Source organism: Delphinus delphis, chromosome 15, assembly GCF_949987515.2.
Source record: "Delphinus delphis chromosome 15, mDelDel1.2, whole genome shotgun sequence".
NCBI classification, from domain to species: domain Eukaryota; kingdom Metazoa; phylum Chordata; class Mammalia; order Artiodactyla; family Delphinidae; genus Delphinus; species Delphinus delphis.
In genome coordinates, this window is record NC_082697.1 from 39,871,367 (window position 1) to 39,891,947 (window position 20,581).

Consider the following 20,581-nt stretch of genomic DNA (forward strand, 5'->3'; position numbering starts at 1 on the left):
ACAGAAACTCTATTCTAGCAACAGTCTATGAAGCAGTTTTAATAACTGTCCCCCACCCTGCCTCCCAGTACTAAAGACTTATTCTGAGTTTTTATGGAAGGCCCAGGTACGTCCTCTGCATATTTTAAAAGCAAACTCCCTGCTACCTAACTGTGGAAGATATTCAAAGGTTTTGACAATGATTAAGATACCGAAGAAGCAAATGGCTGCTTGCCTCAGTTTAACAAACAATGGCCATTAAAAACAAACAAACAAAACATTTGCCAGGAGCAACCTGGGTACCAAGTGTCGTGGGTGGAAAGAGAAAGAAAATATAGTATGAAAAACAATGAAGTTGGTGATCAGAGTCCAGGTGGAGAAAGACGCATTTCCTATAAAAGTGCATTGTTTTTTTTTCTTTGACAAATGAGAGGAGAGATTTTATGAAAGTTCTTCAGGCTTTTATAGAAAAAATAATTTTTTTTCTCATAAGAAATGCTCAGTCTTTTATTTTACAGACTTATAAAATCTCAAGGTATGTAGGGACTTGTACTACAACAAGGCACAACAATCATACAATACAGACCAGGTACCAACTATACTTGATAAAAGGAATTTTACACGAAGAGCTGAAGTACCACATCCCTGAGAATGACTTGTAGTGCTTATATATAAAAAAAAAAAATGTGTAGAGAAGAATGGATAACTACAGAGTGCTATAACCATACGTAATGTAATACTACACAGCAATGAAAGTGAACAAACTACTGTCACAAGTAACGTAGATGAATCTAACAGGTTTAACATTTCCTTGAAGACATTAGACACCAAGAATACATATTCTATGATTCCATTTATACAAAATATAAAATCAAATAGAACTAATCATGGTGTTAGAAATCAGCATGGTAGTTAACTTTGAAAGGGGTAGAGACTAGGAGGGGTTATGTGGGAGCTTTTAGAGTTGCAGTGAAGTTCTATTTTTTATCTAGATGCTGGTCACATGGGTGGGTTCAGTTTGTAATATTTGCCACGCAGTTGTAGTTAACAATTTTTTCTGAGTGTATACTTCAATTAAAAAGTCAATTAAAAAATAAAATAACATATAGGGCTCCCTGCTAGCTTACGTGGCACCTTTATGCAGATTTTTTAAAGTGTGCCTCTCTGGATGGATGAATTAGAAAAAGGCACCCCCATGGGCAGAGGCAGCCCCACAAGTTTGTGCCTTGGCAAATGGGAGGGTGGGCTGGGTTCCATTCCCACTGGTATGCTTTGCTAGACACAAAATCACACATCTGGATGGACATCTGCAAATCTGCAAAATACTCATGGGACCCTTCCATAAGAAGGGCAGGGCAGACATCCTTATCGTACAGATGAGGAAGTGGCATAGAACAGTGAGAAGGATGCGCAAAGGCATCACAGCTAATAAGTCATGGAGCCAGGGTGGACTTCTAGGCCAGTAGCTCTTCACATGGTTCTGATTCCTTTCGGGGAGGGGAACACGAAGAAGCTTCTCTCTATGTTACTGTGTATATTGTTATGGGTCATCTCAAACGCTCTGTCAAATAAGGCAGGGGATAAATACATGGTCCGATAGTCTTAATATTGGGCTTTAGTAAAGGTGCTAGGTGCTAAGTCCATTTGAAAAATATGCTATAAGCATATACTCCAAAATGAATATTCACCTTGTAGATGTTGACCTAGGCAAAAAGGGCAGTGGAATAGAGATGTTTACATATCAACAGAGCATCCTGGCCCAACCGTAGGTTAAAATGATCAACTTAAGGATATAAATCTTTCCATCTCTTGGAAAAAATGAAAGAGAAAGACACCCACGTAATGTGTTTGTCTAACTTACCCAGAAGCGTCTGCTTATTTGGGGAGGAGTTAGGCTCTGCAGAGCATCTGCAGGATCGGAGGACAATCACTCCTCCGAGCACGCCGTCTTCGCTGGCCAGGAAAGGTGAGCCTAGGCAGAAATGACTAGTGGTCATTTTCAGTTAATTTTACTCTTTTCCCTTTCAATTTTCATTTGATTACTGGAACAAACGTGTGGTATGAATAAGCTCTTGAAAGATGCCCACTTTCTGACACTCGCCATTGTTCGTACCTTGTACAGGCGGGATAGCAAAGGCAGGCTTGTGCCCGAACAGGCAAAGGCAGTGCCAGACGCCTCCAAGAAGACATGACTGGGGGTGGAGTGTGCATGACCGTATTCAGAATGGAATTGGAAACACTGCCAGATTAAAGGCCCAAAACACAAATACAGGAAAAAATGCTCAGCAGCTCCCTTTGATCAGCTCTTAGGGATCACTTACCAGGCTCTCCCTGCTGTCAGAGGCATGCCACCAAAAGCTTTGATTTACTACCTTAAATTCAACTTTAAACAATAAGCCACAAACTTTATTACAGACATTTAAAAATGCTCCTGATGGATACACAAAGAAGGGTGAAACTTATTTCTATTACGAGAGTCTGGTGGTTAGAAACAACCATGCTTCGCAGAGATCTCACACAAACTAAACCATTGTGAGCATTTCAGGAACACTGCTTTTTAAAACCCCTCATTTTTCCTCCCCAAGGACATCTTCTTCGAACATCTGGCATAGCAAGTGAGCACGTGGAGAACAAATGCAAAATGAGCCCAAGCACTATCAAAGAAAGTAATAAAAATAAAAACCAACCAAATTGGATTTGGGGGGAGCTTCTGGTTAAACTCAGTAGATTAAACACATGCATTTATCTCCACTCCTTTCTCAAATCCCAGTAAACTGGGGGAAAGGGAAGGGGAAAAAGGCATGGCCTAATAAGGACAGAGAGAGAGACAAGAAAAAAACTGACCTTTTAGAAAACAGAAAGAAGACGGACAAGCAGTTGCTCACCTAGTGGACCTGGGAAAGCTGAAACCTAAGCTTCCATGGGGGAGGGGGGAGCCTGGTTGGAGTCGAGGGACACCTGTAAGAAGCCATCCAGTTTTGTCATAAAACCGAATAAAGGACCAGAAATTGGAGGCATCAAGTTCTTCTGAAGGCAGGGGTGCAGGGTGGGCCTGGAATAAAGATGGTTGGTCAAGAGTGTCCAAAAGGATCCTCTAGACCAGGGGTCGGTAAACTACGACCTGCCTGCTCTACAGCCTGTTTTTGTGCTGTCTGCAAGCGAAGAGTGTTTATTTTACATGTTAAACTTTCTTTTTTTAAGAGAGAGAAAAAGAGAAGGAAGAGGAAGAGAAGAATATGTGGTAGAGACCACAGTGTAGCCCACAAAGTTTAAAATCTAATCTCTGGCCCTTCATAGAAAAAGTTTGCCGACCCCTGACCTCAAGCCCCAGATTCCTACCTAGAGAGGAAGTTACTCCTCCCTAACCCTAGAGAAAGCAGGACATTTACTCTCTAGAGATGCTGAACCAGAGGGACTTGAGACTTGGGGTCATCAGGCTCAGCCCAGGGCAGACGGGAGGCTCCATGCTGGAAACAGGGGCTAAAGGGGAGCCTTTATGTTAAACAGTGAAATAACCAGCTCCCTTCACTCACAGGCTCTCAGGATGCAAGAAGGTAGGCTGTTATCCTCCAAGCAAGAGACTGGATAATTCCTTTCCAGTCTCAAGAGTATTTCCAGTCTCAGTCCCAACCAGCTCAAGAGTAAAGACCTATTTGAGAGAACCTAAAAACATAGCGTGTCCTTGCCTTGTGGGGAGGGCTTCCAGATGGCAAGTGTGACTCATACACAGAAGGTTTTCAGTTCAGCTTCTTGGTACTTAGACAACCTAGGATCACTAGTTGTTTCCATTAGGCCTCCAGGAAACACAGAAAGCAAACAACCAAAAAGGTAACAGAGGGAAAACTTAGGCAAACACTTTGATCAGAAGAACAATTAAAAAAAAAAATGGGGAGGTGGATTCCCTGGTGGTCCAGTGGTTAGGACTCAGCCCTTTCACTGCGAGGGCCGGTTTTGATCCCTGATCGGGGAATTAAGATCCTGTAAGCTGCATGGTGCAGCCAAAAAAAAAGAAAAAGAAGAAGAAAAAAGAAGAGAATCACAAAAAAGACAGAATGAGAAATGAGAGAAAAAAAAAATTTTAAATCAGAAGAACAGGCCAGAAGATCCAATATCTGAAGAGGAATTTCAAAGAGAGAAAATAAAAGAAATGAAAGGGAAGAAATTTCAAAAAATAATTAAAAAGCAATTCCAATAATTGAAGGATGAGTGTTCAGACTGAAAAGGCTCATGAACCTCCCAGCACAACACATGGGGAAAAAAAAAAAAAGAGTGCCATGAAGACATATCACTATGAAATATCAAATACTGAGGAAAGAGAGAAAGGTCTAAAAATTTCCAAATGGGGAAAAAAGATCACAGGGAAGGCAAGGGGATCATAATGGCATCGGATTTCTCAACAGCAACACTGGGAACTAGAAGATTAGGAGGTATTATCTTCAAAATGCTGAGAGAAAATTATTTCAAACCTAGAATTCTACCCTTGGCCAAAATGTCCATCTAGCGTGAAAGGAGAATAAAGCTCAACAAAGTCTCAAAGAATTCACCTCCTGTGCACTCTTTCTCAGAAAGCTGTAGGATGAATGTGCCTCAGCAAAATGAAGGAGCAACAAAAATAATGAGAAAGAAAAGAAGAGCTGCAAACAGGGGATCCAAAACAAGACAAAAGTATTCCTGGGTGACACACGGCTACACACAGGCTTGGAAAGCCCAGACCAAAACAGCAGAAAGCCAGAGGAAGCTGGAAAGGTATTTCCAAGGAGGGGAAAAAATTAAACATACAAGATACATGTTGCATTTGAAATTATTGAGAAGAAATGTTTCAGATTTTGTGGGAAGACTAAGGATGAAAGAGTGATTGGTATAAAAAAAAAAGTGAGGCAAATATTAACTGCAGAAGAAATAAAAATTTCTACAGGAAATGAAATAGAATCACAGCCCACTACGTAGCTCAGATGTCAACAGCTAGAGTAAAAAATATAAACTCGCGATACCGATGAACTGAAAAATAGGGATATAATACATTAAGAGGAGAAAAGGCCTGTGTGGGTGAGTGTAGGTTTGAAGTTGGAAGTATAAAGGAACTATTAAGTTCTTGCCTTCCCTGGAGTGAAGATGATAACAACTAAATCTGATATCCAAATAATATTTAAAATTGAAAAATCAAGAAATAGTAGTATAAGCATGTTATATTGAATTATAGATATAAGTTTGAGAAAAAATAGCTAAGAGAGTTAAAAGTAGTAGCCTCCAGGGAGAGGAAAATGAGGGGGCTGTGGAGGGTTGGGACAGGGAACTACTCATTTTCAGTGTAAGCCTGGGGGTACTGCTTGTCTTTTTAAACCACACACACACATTGCTTTGTAAAGAAAAGCAACACAGATTTATGCTGCGGAACTAGGGTAAAGTATTTACTCCTCAGCCTCTTAGACAAGAGGGAAAGGAGACAGGGAATTAACAGTCACTGAGAAACTACCCTGTGTCAGGCCCTAGTTCCATGTTTTCATGTTCTGTAGTTTAATTTTCAGAACCACCGCGAGAAGGCATTTAATGATCACTTTACAGATGAGGAACCTGAGGTTCAGAGGGGTTCAATGACAAGTCACAGCCACGCCACAGCTGAGGAGGAAGGCTTCCCCCCACGTGTCTTGAAGCCCACGGTTCTGCCTGCTTTGCAGCAAAGCCTCTCAGGAACAGGAAACTCTGGATAAGCTTACGTCCCAACCGCCTGCTGGAGAGCTCCACCCCACCTGCACTCAAAGTCTTGGCACCTCTACAATTGCTCCTTTCTCACCAAATCTGGTCACTTCTCCTGGGGTCCTCACAGCTCACCCAAGCTCAGAACCTTCTACCTCTTCCCTCTCCAATGACTCAACTCTTCAAACCACATCAAGTCCTGTCAGTTCTCTGTGGGTGCACCTGTGCCTGCCTCCGCCCCATCATTCCCACCCACAGGACCCCCATGAACTCTCCTTCCTGATCCAGTCACTCACCTCTTAGAGAAATTAATCCAATGAATGTGTACAATGTGCCAGGGCTCGTTGGGCACTGGGGACACGGCAGTGAACAAATGAGGTACCTGCTCACATCGAATTGAGCAGGTTGGGAGACAAGTAATAAAGTCACAAATCAACAAGGAAATCCACCCAGTTAGTAGGAAGTGCGGTGAAGAAAATGAATCCAGTCGAGTGTTATAGGGCGTGACTGGGGCTAATACTTTATATCAAGGGTCGGGGAAGGCATCTTTGATAAGGCGCTAACCATGTGAAGATCCAGGGAAGGAACATTCCAGGCGGATGAACCAGCAAATGCAGATACCCAGAGGTGGGAAGGAGTCTGGAAGTTCAGGAAATAAAAGGAGGCTAGAGTGGCAAAGCCAAGTGAAGGAGGGGGAGGGAGGGTAGAATCTGAGTTCAGAGGGAAGCGGGGCCACGTCACATAAGGTTAGAGAAGGCCCAGCAAGGAGTTTGGATTTTACTCCAAGTGTGATGAGAAGATGACAGAGGGCTTTAACCAGGTCAGTGATGGTTTTTATTTGTGTTTGTAGGAGGTTACTCTGCTGTGCAGAACAGATGGGCAGGGCAAGTGTGGAAGCAGGAAGCCACTAAAAGAGCTTGGTTGTGAGACTCCAGTGGCTTAGGTGAGCCTGGTGGCCGTGGAGACGGTCAGCAGAGGGTGGGTCTGGGATATGTTCTGCAAGCAGAACCGATATGGCTGTTCATAGGATGGATATGGGCATGGGAAACTGACATCAAAGTTTACTCTAATAAGAAATATGCACCCCAGCTATGATCATACCGTTAAACCATTCAGAAATTTTCAATGACTCCCAACTGCTCATGGAATAACGTTTAAACTCCTTAGCCGGGCCCAGACCTCCTCTCTCTTCCCAACCTTATCTCCCTATTATTTTTACACAGCATGTGCTCCAGCCAAATTGGACTTCCTATATTCCATTTCCCCAAGACTTCCCCCTGGGCCCATTGTTGTGAACTGTCCTTCCCAGCTCCCTCCTCCTCCCCTCCACGAACTGAAATCTATTCTTCAGCTCCAGTGCCTTGTATACAGACCCAAGCTCTTTGGGGTCAGAGTATCTGATTCACCTTTGAGGCCCTCTTAGAGATTAACAGAGTACTTCTACTTATTCACCACCTTCCCCTATCCCCAACCTACACACACACACACACACACTCCTGCCTACACCACTGCAGTGCAGTATCAAGGATGGAAAGACGGTACATGCGTGCTCTGAAAGGGGGTGGGGCCCCTGGGCACCATGGAAGCTTGAATCAGGGCTCCTCACCCTTGATATGCATTCATTCAAAGATTTAATGATACAATGATTAAAGTACTATATTTGAAGATTCCAAAATTTTCATGGAAAGTAGTCAGATTTCATATTATCACTGTGGTGTTTAACAAAACAAAACAAAACAAAACGACACTGACTCAGACCGAAAACCCTGTTTTGACTCTCAAGGTAGTAACTGTGTGGTCTTAAGCAAGACATATTAAAAAACATTCTATGCTTCAGTTTCTTCTTTAATATCCAATTATAAATCATGGATATTAAAAGATATCTTTCTTGGTTGTTGTGAGGGTTGAATTTATATATTAACTTTGTAACCTCTGAGGTGCTATTGAAACATTTGGTGGTAGTAATGTTAAGGGTAGGAGCACACTTCAGCATTTTGCTGGTTCTCAAAGATTATCATGTTGAACAAGATCTATTACTGTATTTACCTGGTTAACCTTCTACATCGGCTGGAACTAGTGCTCAACTGACATTCGGTGATTGGATGGTAGTGGTGATAGAGTATCAACTTCCCAAGTTAAAGTGTTAAACAGTGTCTGTATAAAAGGAGCCACTTTCTTGTTCTTCCCAGTAGGAAAAATTAACATAGAGTGACATGTTGGGCTCTGTGATAAGTGCTTTCTATAATCAAATAGGGAATTGGGGGAGGGGGGGCAAAAATTAACTAAGACAATCCAAAGTTCCATGTGCAAGTAGGTGCATAAAGTAAAGAAGACTAATAGAAACAAAGAAATAATAAAAATTAAGCTTCATTCAGCCTATTAAAATATCTCAAATTGATTCTTTAAATGCCCAAATCTATAACTACTATGGAATGAAATTATAATTACAGATGCTAAGAAACATATTCACTGTGATCAAATGTGTGTATCTGGATATTAAGATTGTAAATCCAGACTGTAAACAAATGAGACACCTGCTTACTGTACTTGTGCCATATCTTTAAGAATGAAGAATTTGAAGAAATTGGAAAAGAAAATCCCTGTAAGTATTAAGGTAGAGAAGTTAGCGGGAATATTAACCCATATTCTTTTGATTGCTAGTGCCAGAATCTCAATTAGAATGATTTTAAGTAAAAAGGAGGATTCACTGGTCCATAAAACCCAAGAAAAAAAAAAAAAACCTTCTGGAAGGGTGGGGATGTGATGGGTTTCAGGAACAGCTGGAAACAGCTTCTTCTGTATGGATGGTAATGGCCATCTATGGATAGGTCCAGAGCTGTATACCTGATACAACTTTCGCCACCAGAGAGACTTCCTCTCTTTATCAGGTTTCACATTCTCAGAGGCCATCAGACTTCGAAAGATAGGGAAATCTGACTGGCCTGGCTTTGCCTAGGGGTTAAGCCTAGAGCAATCAACTTTATCCAAGAGTCCAGTGAAGTGGGGTCATGCATGGACAGACAAATCCACAGATGTCCACAAAACACAAATGGATAGAAGACGGGCTACACAACCAGGAGATTGGTGCTGTCTACTCGAACTTGGACAAGCCACTTTATCTCTCTGAACCGTGCTTTCTTCCCTCATCTGAAAAACTGAGAGACTGGACTAGTAACCTCTAATGTCTCTAACAGTTCTAACGGGCAGGAGTTTTTTCCATTTTAAAGATTCGTGTCTCCCCACCAGCAGCAACCAGCCATTACTGGATGCCAGCAAGCCAAAACTTTAGAGCTTTTGCAAAACGTGATACAACACTTCCTCTTCAACATGTGAGAACCTATCAAGAGAGTAATTCTGTAGCCAGAAGGCAGCTGCTATTCTTCTACCTTCCCATCACATTTAACAAAGAATCTCTTTTATTTTGTTTTTTGTTTGTTTGTTTTGGTTTTTGTTTTTTGGGTTTTTTTTGGTGGTACGCGGGCCTCTCACTGTTGTGGTCTCTCCCGTTGCGGAGCACAGGCTCCAGACGCGCAGGCTCAGCGGCCATGGCTCACGGGCCCAGCCACTCCGCGGAACGTGGGATCTTCCCGGACCGGGGCACAAACCCGTGTCCCCTGCATCGGCAGGCGGACTCTCAACCACTGCGCCACCAGGGAAGCCCGAATCTCTGTCTTTTAAATACAGTTCTGTGTATTGCTTTCTTCTTTTTAAAATCTAGATGACAAACCACTTGAATGGCATTTTCTCTTCAAGGAATTATACATATATTGAGAAAAAGAGATACAATGACAGAGAGAGAGAGAGAGAGAGAGAGAGACATGGTTTGTTTGGAGGTCAAGTGAGAAAGAAAATGGACTAGGGAATAATGAATGTTCCCTACTGAAAACATATACCTCTAACTTCAAAAAAAACAAGAGAGATTATAAATATTCCTTAGACACAAAAGCAGGATAACAGTTTATACTTCCTGAAAGATCAAGGACCTTTCCTCTAAAGATGCACTTCACTTACCATATCTTTCATGGATGTGAAGTATAGCAGAATGACATGAAGACCACATAACATAACGAGAGGAGCTGGTCCCTAAGTTCAGAGGTGACAGTGCCATTAATGAAGTGCCACTATATCCTACCTCTGAGGAGACGCCTACAAGACTGTCGCCATCATCCTATAAGATGTACATTAACTTAACTGCATTCTCTCCTTTCCTGCTCCCACAAAAATCCCAATGGGACAGTTATTACTACATTCATTTGGCAGATGAGAAACCGAAGGAATGAAAGGAAGAAGCTGAGGCACAGGAAGGTAAATGACCTACGAAAACACAAAGGGGAAGAGGGGAGCGAGGCACCAGATGCCTGATCCAGATCCTCTCACTACATACCCTGAGGACACACCTGCCCTCAAAAACCCACCTCTATCACAGCTCTAGAGTGTCATCATTATGTGCGGCTTTCAGGTGATAAGTATAGTTTTAAAGACTCCAACTGAATTCCTTGGAGAGAAGAGTTGAGTTGGGTTTAGTTGAGTTAAGCTGAAGAAAGCTAAGTGTGGCCAATGACCCTTTTGAAATCCCTTACCTAACAAAATCTGAAATACAAGAAAAGTCAATTTATTTCAAAACAGAAAATTCTAAATTATAATCAGAACCTAAACATATCAGAGAGACATTCAGTCTTTGAATAAATTTATTGATTCTGCCACAAAGATTTGGAGCAAGAAACCAAATTAAGGATTCCATTAAAGCCTCTGCTTGTTGGTTTAACCAAACATAGAGTGTACACACTTCATACTGTTTTAGAAATGACAGGAGATTTTTTTTTTTTTAATTTGACACAAGGTTTCTGTCTTCAAGGGAACAATTCAGCTGAGGAGAAAAGACAACACACTTCAAAAATCACGAAGCAATTCAAGCAGGATCGGGGGTTATCTTCTTTTTCTGAATATTCCAGCCCAACATTTTACCTGTATGTGGAGGGAGCAAGGATTCCACAAACTCACCCTTGAGCAACGATGACAGGATGAGAATGTGATTCCCTGACAGAGAAGCAGGTTAGAGCAGCCTACAGAGAACTGAAGACTCACGGGAGGGGAAGCCAAAGGGCTGGTTTACCAGCCCTGGTCCTAGAACTTTACATGTTAACGTTAACAAGTAAGACAAAGATCCTCTGCCCTCAGACTCTGCGGGGTCCCTCCAAGCTGCTGGGGGTTGTAGAGAACACCATCCCCACCAGTTACAGCTGCCAGAACTTCCATCTCCAGGAGTGTCACAAGGCAGAAATGGTGATAGTGGCAGAAGACAGGGGTCCAGACCAGGTAAAGTGTCTTCCGTGAGGGTACAGTGGGTGGCGCAGTTCATACTTTCTTATTAATGCTAGACTAGAAGCCATGAATTTGAGAAGTACAACATCCATTCAACAAATCCTTCATATTTTGTAAATATTCACTTTAAAATATTTAAGAATCAACCTTGTGCCAAGCACTGTTTATGGGGCCTTGGGTACATGAAGATTAAGGCAAAATCTGTATCCAACATGGTCTGAATGTTTGTGTCCCCTCAAAATCATATGTTGAAAATCTAATGCCTAATGTGACAGTATTAGGAAGTGTGGCCTTTAGGAGGTGAGTAGGTCATAAGAACAGAGTTCTCATGAACATGATTAGTGTCCTTATAAAACAGGCCCAAGAAAGTTCCCTTTCCCTTCTGGCCACGTGAGGATACAATGAGAAGTCTGCTACTGGAAGAAGGCCCTCACCTGACAATATGGGCCACTGGATCTTGAAGTCCCAGCCTCCAGAACTGGGAGAAATAAATTTCTTTTGTTTATAAACCACCCAGTATGTGGTATTTTGTGTGGGTAGCGCACCTGGAAGAAGACACCAAGTCATCTATGATATGACAGACAACAAACAAATACTACCAGTGGTAGAAAGGAAACTCAAGCAGCATAGGGGAGATAACAGTAATATGGTGGGTACACAGGGAGACAGCATTTTAATCAGGATGGTCAGGGATAGCTTCTCTGTCCTGGGATAATGATAAATAAATGACCAGCGAGACATCTGAAGGAAAAAAAAAAAAACTAAGCAAATGAGAGAACAGCAATACAGGTATTGGGGCCTTGGGGCAATGATGTTTCCAATGTAGTTAAGAAACCTATCCCCGTGTATAATCATGCCAGACCACCAGGGTGTTCCTCATTTCAAGTCAAGAGAAGGAAGGGCTAGTATTCAGCTGCCTGTTAATGGCTGGTGTCCCTACTGGTAATTAACTCTCTTGACTCTCCCCTGACAAAAGGCACATTTTCAATTTATTACTGTACTTTAAAAAAATGTACTATACATACAGATTCTAAATACTCAAACAAACAAACAAACAAAATAATATACAGTTAGCTCTCTGTATCTACAAGTTCCACATCCACAGATTCAACCGTGGATCAAAAATATTTGGGAAAAAAATCCCAAAACTTGAAATTGCTGCACTCCAGCACCTATTTACATAGTTTTTACACTATATCACATATTATAAGCAATCTAGAGATGATTTAAAGCAGACAGGAGGATATGTATACGTTTATATGCAAATACTACACCATTTTATACAAGGGACTTGAGGATTGATATCACCAGGGGGTCCTGGAACCAAACCCCTCGGCAGACACTGACTGTAAATGAAAGTATGCCTTACTGCAGTGCCATTCCATAGAGGTGAGTACCACCAAGAGCTCCCTGTATAGTCTTTCTGAAATTATCCATAGTAACACACATCCTTTTTCAATTTTTCACTCAACTGGACCATGTTACATAAACTATTCTGTTTCTGGCTTTTAAAATTCAATCATTTAACTTGGAGATCCTTCCATATCAGCACACACAAATTTAGCTCACCCTTTTTAACAATGACTATACTCTTGGACATATATGCTATCACTTCTTTAATTAGTTCCCTAGGGGTGGGCATTTAGGTCATTTCTAGTTTTGTTTGTTGCCATTACAAATAATGCTGCAGTAGACATCTGGACATGTACCTTTCATACATGTATGAATATACAGGATACACTTCTCAATGTAGAGTTGATGAATCAATCAGCATATTCACTGAAATTATTTGCTACAGATTCCCAAATGGCCTTCTAAGAAGATTTATACGCATAGGAAAGTGATTGAGTGCGCCCGTTTCCCCATAACCTTACCAAAACTAGGCATCAGCAAACTCTTTGATTACTACTAATCTTATACATGAAAAATGATATCTGATTGTTGCTTGTTTTGCATTTATTTAATTATGAAAAATGTTCAATGCCTATGAGTCATTTGTATCTCCTTATCCGTGAGTTGCTTTCAGATCTGTGACACACACAACTGGTTGCCTACCCATTAGCCATTCTCCCTTTCTTCCTTTCAGACAAACATTAATTTTGTTTGGGACAGAAGTTTGCCCAGCTTCCCAAACTCCTTTGCAGTTGGCAGGCTAAGGGGCAGAGTTGCTAGCAGAGCTTGTTAAAGGGCAGACCTGATTAGCATGTATCTTATTGGCTGCTGCCATTTGCCTCGGATGTGGTGCCTAGAGGTGGAACAAAGAATGAAGCCACCCATAAAGACAGCCAAACAGGAAGAGAGTCTAGACCCCTGGTGCACTGTGCGGCCACTGTGCCACCTCTGGGCTGTCAGACTTCTTAGGTGAGAAAAGGAAAGCCCCCTTTTAAGACCCTATAGCTGGGTTTCTGTCGTACAAAACAAACAGAATCCCAAACCGAAAATTTCCTTTACCCATTTCTCTACTGGGTTTTTGGATTTTTTCTTACTAATTTGTTAAATTCCTTGGTCATATGTATTGTAAATATTTTTCCTTGGTTTATCATATATCTTTTGATTTTGTCTATGACTTTTTTTGGGGGGGGTAATAGAGAAGTTTTTAACGCTTATGTGGTCAAATTTATCAGTCATTTTCCTTTATGGCTTCTGTGTTGGGAGTTTTTCAGAAAGGCCTTATGTAACCCAAAATTATGAAAATAAGTTGTCCATGTTTTCTGTTAGTGCTTTAAAATTTCAGCTTTTATATTTAAAACTTCAGTCTATCTGGAATTAATTTTGGTGTAAGGACTGCAGTGGAGATCCTGCCTTATTGACCAATATAAATTTGTTGTAAAATTCATCTCTTACCCACTGACTTGAAATGAATTTTTAATCACATATTACATTCTCATATATATGTGCATCTACACCTAGATTGTCCTTTGTTCCACCGATGAAACTATTCTCATACAGATACCAGCTGGCTTTATTATAGTTTTATAGTATATTCTACCTGACTGGGACTCTGCTTATTCATTATTTTCCTCTCATTGTTCATTATTTGCATAATATTCTGTTACTTTCATGTGATTTTTTTCATATGACCTTAAAAATAGACTTGTTTAGTATTCTTGCCTCCTACTCTCACTGGAATTTTCATATGAACATACTTTAGTAAAATTAATTGTGATTTTGCTTAGAGTCAGGGTGTCCTGATAAATTTCTCTGAGGAAAACCTACAGATGGAGTTAGTTACATTCTTGACACCTACAAATGCTGGGGCCATGTGGATTTTAGACAATGAAATGTGACATGGTACCCCTAAAACAAAATCTGCAAGCACACCTCTCTATAGTTTAAAAGGATCAAGTATCTTTACAGAACGTCTTCTGAGATGTAAACTTGGTATGAAAAGTCAACAAATTATTTTTTCTCCATGGTCAGTTCTTATTCTTCTGATCCATCTTATCAGATTTACTACAGGCTATAGTTACCATCTATAATATTCTCAACTCAATAAAATCATTCTCAGCAACCCTCGGCCTGCTCACACGAAACAAGACAAAATCAAAACAACAAATACCCCTCAACTCTATGAGACTGGATAGCAAGTTGTCTGTGAGGGAAGTGAAAATACTCTGGATTTGCAAATCTTTAAGTTCACTAATCAATCATAAGTATACAAAAGTGTTTAAAACATGAAAAAAAAATTTTCTGGGTAAAGTTATTGCTCATGAAATTCTAGATTCCATTTGTGCTAAATACCATATAGTATTTACAATATAATCCAAGGCACCAGTGTTCATGAGCAAGGCCTTTTGCTTCAGGAGGACAAAGCTAGTATTTTTTTTTTTTGAGGTATAGTTGATTTATAGTATTATATAAGTTTCAGGTGTACCACATAGTGATTCACAATTTTTAAAGGTTATACTCCATTTATAGTTATTATAAAATATCGGCTGTATTCCCTATGCTGTACGTTTCATTTTACACACAGTATTTTGTACATCTTAATCCCTTACCCCTATTTTACCCTCCCCCATCCCCACTCCCACTGGTAACCACTAGTTTGTTCTCCATATCTGTGAGTCCGTTTTTTGTTGTTGTTGTTATATTCACTAGTTTATTTTTCAGATTCCACATGTAAGTGATATCATACAGTATTTGTCTTTCTCTTTCTGACTTATTTCACTAAGCATATTACCCTCCAAGTCCATTCATGCTGTTACAAATAGAAAAATTTCATTCTTTTTGATGGTTGAGTAGTATTTCTGTGTGTGTGTGTGTGTGTGTGTGTGGTATCACATCTTCTTTATCCATTTATCTGTGGATGGACAGTTAGGTTGCTTCCATATCTTGGCTATTGTAAATAATGCTATGAACATTGCATATATTTTTTTGAATTATTGTTTTCGTTTTCTTCAGTATATACCCAGGAGTGGAACTGCTGGATCATATGGTAATTCTATTTTTAGTTTTTTGAGAAACCTCTGTTTTCCACCATGGCTACACCAATTCACACTCCCACCAGCAGTGTACAAGGGTCCCCTTTTCTCCACATACTCACCATGTGTTATTTGTGACCTTTTTTTTTTATACATTTATTTATTTATTTTATTTTTGGCTGCGTTGGTCTTTGTTGCTGTGCGTGAGCTTTCTCTAGTAGTGGTGAGCGGGGGGTACTCTTTGTTGTGGTGTGCAGGCTTCTCATTGCGGTGGCTTCTCTTGTTGTGGAGCATGGGCTCTAGGGCACGCGCAGGCACGGGCTCAGTAGTTGTGGCACACAGAGTTAGTTGCTCCGCGGCATGTGGGATCTTCCCAGACCAGGGCTTGAACCCGTGTCCCCTGTATTGGCAGGAGGATTCTTAACCACTGCGCCACCAGGGAAGTCCTGTGATCTTTTTTGATAGTTACTCTGGCAGGTGTATGGTAATATCTCACTGTGGTTTTGATTTGCCTTTCTCTGATGATTAACAATGTTGAGCATCTTTTCATGTGCCTGTTGCCCATCTGTATGTGTTCTTTGGAAAAATGTCTTTTCAGGTCTTCTGCCCATTTTTTAATTGGGTTACTTGTTTTGATGTTGAATTGTATGAGCTGCTTACATATTTTGGATATTAACTCCTTATCGGTCATATCATTTGCAAATATTTTCCCCCATTCAGTAGGTTGCCTTTGTGTTTTGTCGATGGTTTCCTTTGCTGTGCAGAAGCTTTTAAGTTTAATTAGGTCCCATTTGTTTATTTTTGCTTTTGTTTCCTTTGCCTTAGAAGACAGATCAAAAAAAATATTGCTACAATTTATGTCAAACAGTGTACCACCTTATGTCAAAGAGTGTCTCGAAACACTTTTCTTCTAAGAGTTTTATGGTTTCTGGTCTCATATTTAGGTCTTTAATCCATTTTGAGTTTATTTTTGTATATGGTGTTAGAAAATGTCCTAATTTCCTTCTTTTACATGTAGCTGTTCAGTTTTCCCAGCACCGCTTATTGAAGGGGCTGTCTTTCCTCCCCTGTATATTCCTGCCTCCTTTGTCATAGACCATAAGTGTGTGGATTTATTTCTAGGCTTTCTATTCTGTTTCACTGATCCATGTGTCTATTTTTGTGCCAGCACCATGCTGTTTTGATTACTATAGCTTTGTAGTATAGTCTGAAGTCAGGGACCATGATACCTCCAGCTCTGTTCTTCTTTCTCAAGATTGTTTTGGCTATTCGGGGTCTATTGTGTTTCCATACAAATTTTAAAATTATTTGTTCTTGTTCTGTGAAAAATACCATTGGTATTTTGATAGAGATTGCACTGAATCTGTAGATTGCTTTGGGTAGTATGTTCATTTTAAGAATATTAATTCTTCCAGCCCATGAACACAGTATATCTTTCCATCTGTTTGTGCTATCTTCAATTTCTTTCATCAGTGTCTTATAGTTTTCTGAGTATCTCCATTTGACTTGGTAAACAAAGATGTGATCAAATAATGCAGATAAGCATAGTGCAGATAAGCACTTGGGAGTGCAGGGCATTATCTCCACCCATTACTGCACAAAGACCATGAAAGGACAACAGACCTTTACAACATTATACACTCATCTATTGCTGTTCCTTGTAAGTTTTTCCTTCTCTGAGTTGTTTCCTCACATATGCCATTTTTCCCTATAAACAAACTTTGTTCACTTTTACTATGTAAGGTCAGATCCTGCTCACTGACTGTGCAGAAGCACATGATATTGAGGCTTCCCATTATGCTTTTAATTCAAACTTAGAGTCAGTTTAATGTAGCAACTACTTTGCTGTGCTCTTGTAAACTTTACCTTTAAGTAAATAAATCTATCTAGCTCACTGTGGTAGAATGACTTCATACAGTATCTGTCCTGATAGAATGCGGTGATATTTTGATATAATAAGAAATATATATTTTGATCTTGATTCAGGTCTCCTGGCACACAATTCCTAAGACCTTGTGATTTCCTATGTAAGAGCTATAGGTGCATCTTCTGTTACAATATTTACTTTTGTTCCCAGTTCCTGAAATAGTTCCAGAGCAGTAAAAGTGAAATGAACGGTTTTGGTTATTCATAATAAGCCCCTTTCAACCACACCAGAGTTTATGTTAATGTGGTGACTCTTGGAAAACCCCTAGGTAACCTAAGGATGAGAGCTGTTTGCCGGGGAACCAACCATGTGATTAGAGGGTTGAAACTTTCAGCTCCACACCTTCCACGTCAGGGCAGGGAGGAGAGTTAGAGGTTGAATTAATCACCAATCAGCAATGATTTAATCAATCCTGCTTATGTAATGAAGCCTCCATAAAAACCCAAAAGGATGGTGTTTGGAGAGCTTCCAGTTTGGCAAACACGTGGAGTTACCAGGAGAGCAATGAGCCCAGAGAAGACACGGAAGCTCCACATACCTTGCCTTATGCATCTCTTCCACCTGGCTATTCATGAGTTATATCTTTTTATATCAAAAGCTATATCTAGTAACCTAGTAAGTAAACTGTTTCCTGAGTTCTATGAGCAAATTAAGAGATCCCAAGGAGGCAGTGGTGAGAACCTCAGAATTTTCAGCTGTGGGTCAGAAACACAGGTGACAGCCTGGACTTGTGATTGGCATCTGGAGTGGATGGGAGAGGTTCGATCCTGTGGGACTGAACTCTTAACCTGTGGGATGTGATGCTATCTCCAGGTAGAGAGTGTCAAAATTGAGTTCAACTGTGGGACACTCAGCTGGTGTCCAGAGAATCAGAGAATTGCTTGATGTGGGAACTAACCCCCGAACACATTTGGTGACCGGAAGTGGCAGAAGTGAAGCACTGAGAGCAGAGGAGACACACAGGAGGGTGTTTTCCCTTAGCAAATGGTGACTGCTGATACTGCAGTTCCTATCAAGTTTCTGGATGCCTCAATATTTTTTATATTTGTTATCGTATTGAGAGGGTATACAGTTAGATAATTACAAATGCATGTTATCAATACTGTCTATTAGTGCTTGAGTTTACAACTGTAGGTCTAGAAACACTTCTGTGTTTACATTGTGAACTATAAATGAAGTTGTCATGTATCCATATATACTGAGCTACTGTATCTTGAACCCGTAACAGGAGGGCATTTACACAGAAGGCTAGACTGTAATTGTATCAAGGCAATAGTATGTAAGGTTTTGTATCTCACTTGAATGTATTTGTCTATGCATTCCATTTTTTGTGACGTTATTGACCATACTAAATACCTACTCTGTACTCAGCATTCTCCCAAGCAGTGTGGTACACAAAATAGTAAAAAATAAATTTGTTTCTGAAAAACTTAAAACCCTGTTGGTGAGATACAATTTACTTAGATAAGAGCTAGAGAACAGTGTATATATTACATTTTATACATACAGACTCATATATACAAATACTTATACTATACACATACTATAAATATGTACATGTGTCCACTAGAATGCAATGGCAACTAGAACATCTTGTTCACCACCCATGACCTAGAATAGCACCTGACATATAACAGGTGATCAATAAATACTTTTTAGATGAATGAATGAATAGCCCAATAGTTAAATTGGGCCTTGTGTTAAATAGTTTAGGACTTGATAAAGGCACACTCACTTTATTAGAAAAGGGCCTCAGGGTGGAGGAAAGGGGAAAAAAATCTGCCCTTGGACAATGGGTCGAACTTGGATCAATATCATGGCACCAAGCAAGCACTAGAATGAGCGGTCATAGCTCTTCACTATTTGGACAAGATGAACCCTGAGAAAGATCAGAAGGAAGAATACAGAATATTCAGAATACAGCAGGTTAATATCTGCTAGATGTTCTAAGGCCTAGAGAAAGGCTGAAGGGCTGCTTGGTCATGAGCGTGTGGAGGGATGCTGCCCCGGCACAGGCAACCCGGGGGAAAGAGACCACTGGGTCTGGACACAGAGGGCAGTTTAGCCAAATCAAGAAGTTGAGGTTAATAAGAGGAGCAAAGAGGAAGGACAGGAGCAGAGCCTGGAGATCCAAGGGACAATGGTGCACAGAGTGTCTAGGGGACTATGTGGTGGGAGAAACAGGGCAAACTTACTAAACTGAAAAGATCAGGGGGCGGGGGGTGGGGGTGTGTGAAGGAACCACAGTGTCCAGAACTGGTCAACTTGCTGAAATGGGAACAGCAGAGGAAGAGAAAGATCTGTAGGGTCGTGTAGCAAAAAAGAAGGATGAAGCAATAGCTATAAGAGGCAGCAATCGGTGACCGAGGAAGTCAAGAAGGTTGGTGTCATCTCTAAGAACTTCAAGCTGATGACAGTGGTCACATTAACCAGGGACAGAACTTTCTAAGGACAGAGCCCCAACAATATTTTTATGTGTTTCAAAAAGTCAAGCAAGCACAGCTCTACCCAGAGCTCCCACAGCGAGAGCTGAGTAAGCCTTCCCTTCCTGCTGGGAGTGTTGCACGCAGGAACTGGGTTAAGGAAAATAAAAAAGGCTATACTGAAAAAGGACGAGGGACAACCAAAAGATGACCTATCATCTATAAGAGTGTGTGGATATCACTGTTACTTTTCCTTCATTTGTCTACAAGGATTTATTGCATACCGATGCATTATATGCTCGACCCTATTCTGGGTGCTGGGATTACACTGGTAAACAAGACTCACTTGGTCCTAGCTCACAGCGAGACTACATGCTGAGGAGGGTGATGGCTAAACAAGTAAATATACGCACGATATTACAGTTGTGACGGTGCCGCAGAGGAAACACTGGAGGGGATGAGATGGAGACTAATGAGGACGAGCAGAACCCACTGTTGACAGGCCTTTCTGAGCAGGTGGCATTTTAATTTAGACTAAAAGATGATGAGAAAGGAACCAGGTAAAGATTGGAAAGAGGAATATTCGAGACTGAGGAAACATCGTGTGCCAAGGTCCTGGGGTATGAAAGAACCTGGGAATTTAGAAAAACAAAAAGAAGACCAAAGAGGCCAGCGTAACTAGCAAGGGAGGAGACTGACCAGGCATGAAGTTGAGGGGACAAGCAGGAATCACATCACAGAGGCCATGAGGTCATGTCTGCATTTTATCCTCTTTACAGAGGAGGACAGTCAAAGGGCTAGAGAAGAAACTGGAA

At 40.8% G+C, this 20,581-nt stretch overlaps 1 protein-coding gene across 5 annotated transcripts in view; it reads right to left on the bottom strand.

Moving 5' to 3' along the window:
* TASP1 (taspase 1) overlaps window positions 1–20,581 on the bottom strand; it is a 237,528-nt gene that overhangs the window by 47,384 nt on the left and 169,563 nt on the right. For all 5 annotated transcript variants that reach the window (XR_011246719.1, XM_060031247.1, XM_060031246.2 and 2 more), the window contains one exon: window positions 1,841–1,951. Coding sequence is in view for 4 of the 5 variants with exons in the window: in XM_060031247.1 (XP_059887230.1) it covers window positions 1,841–1,951 (111 nt within the window). In the remaining variant the exon portion in view is untranslated. The remainder of the gene's footprint in view (window positions 1–1,840; window positions 1,952–20,581) is intronic.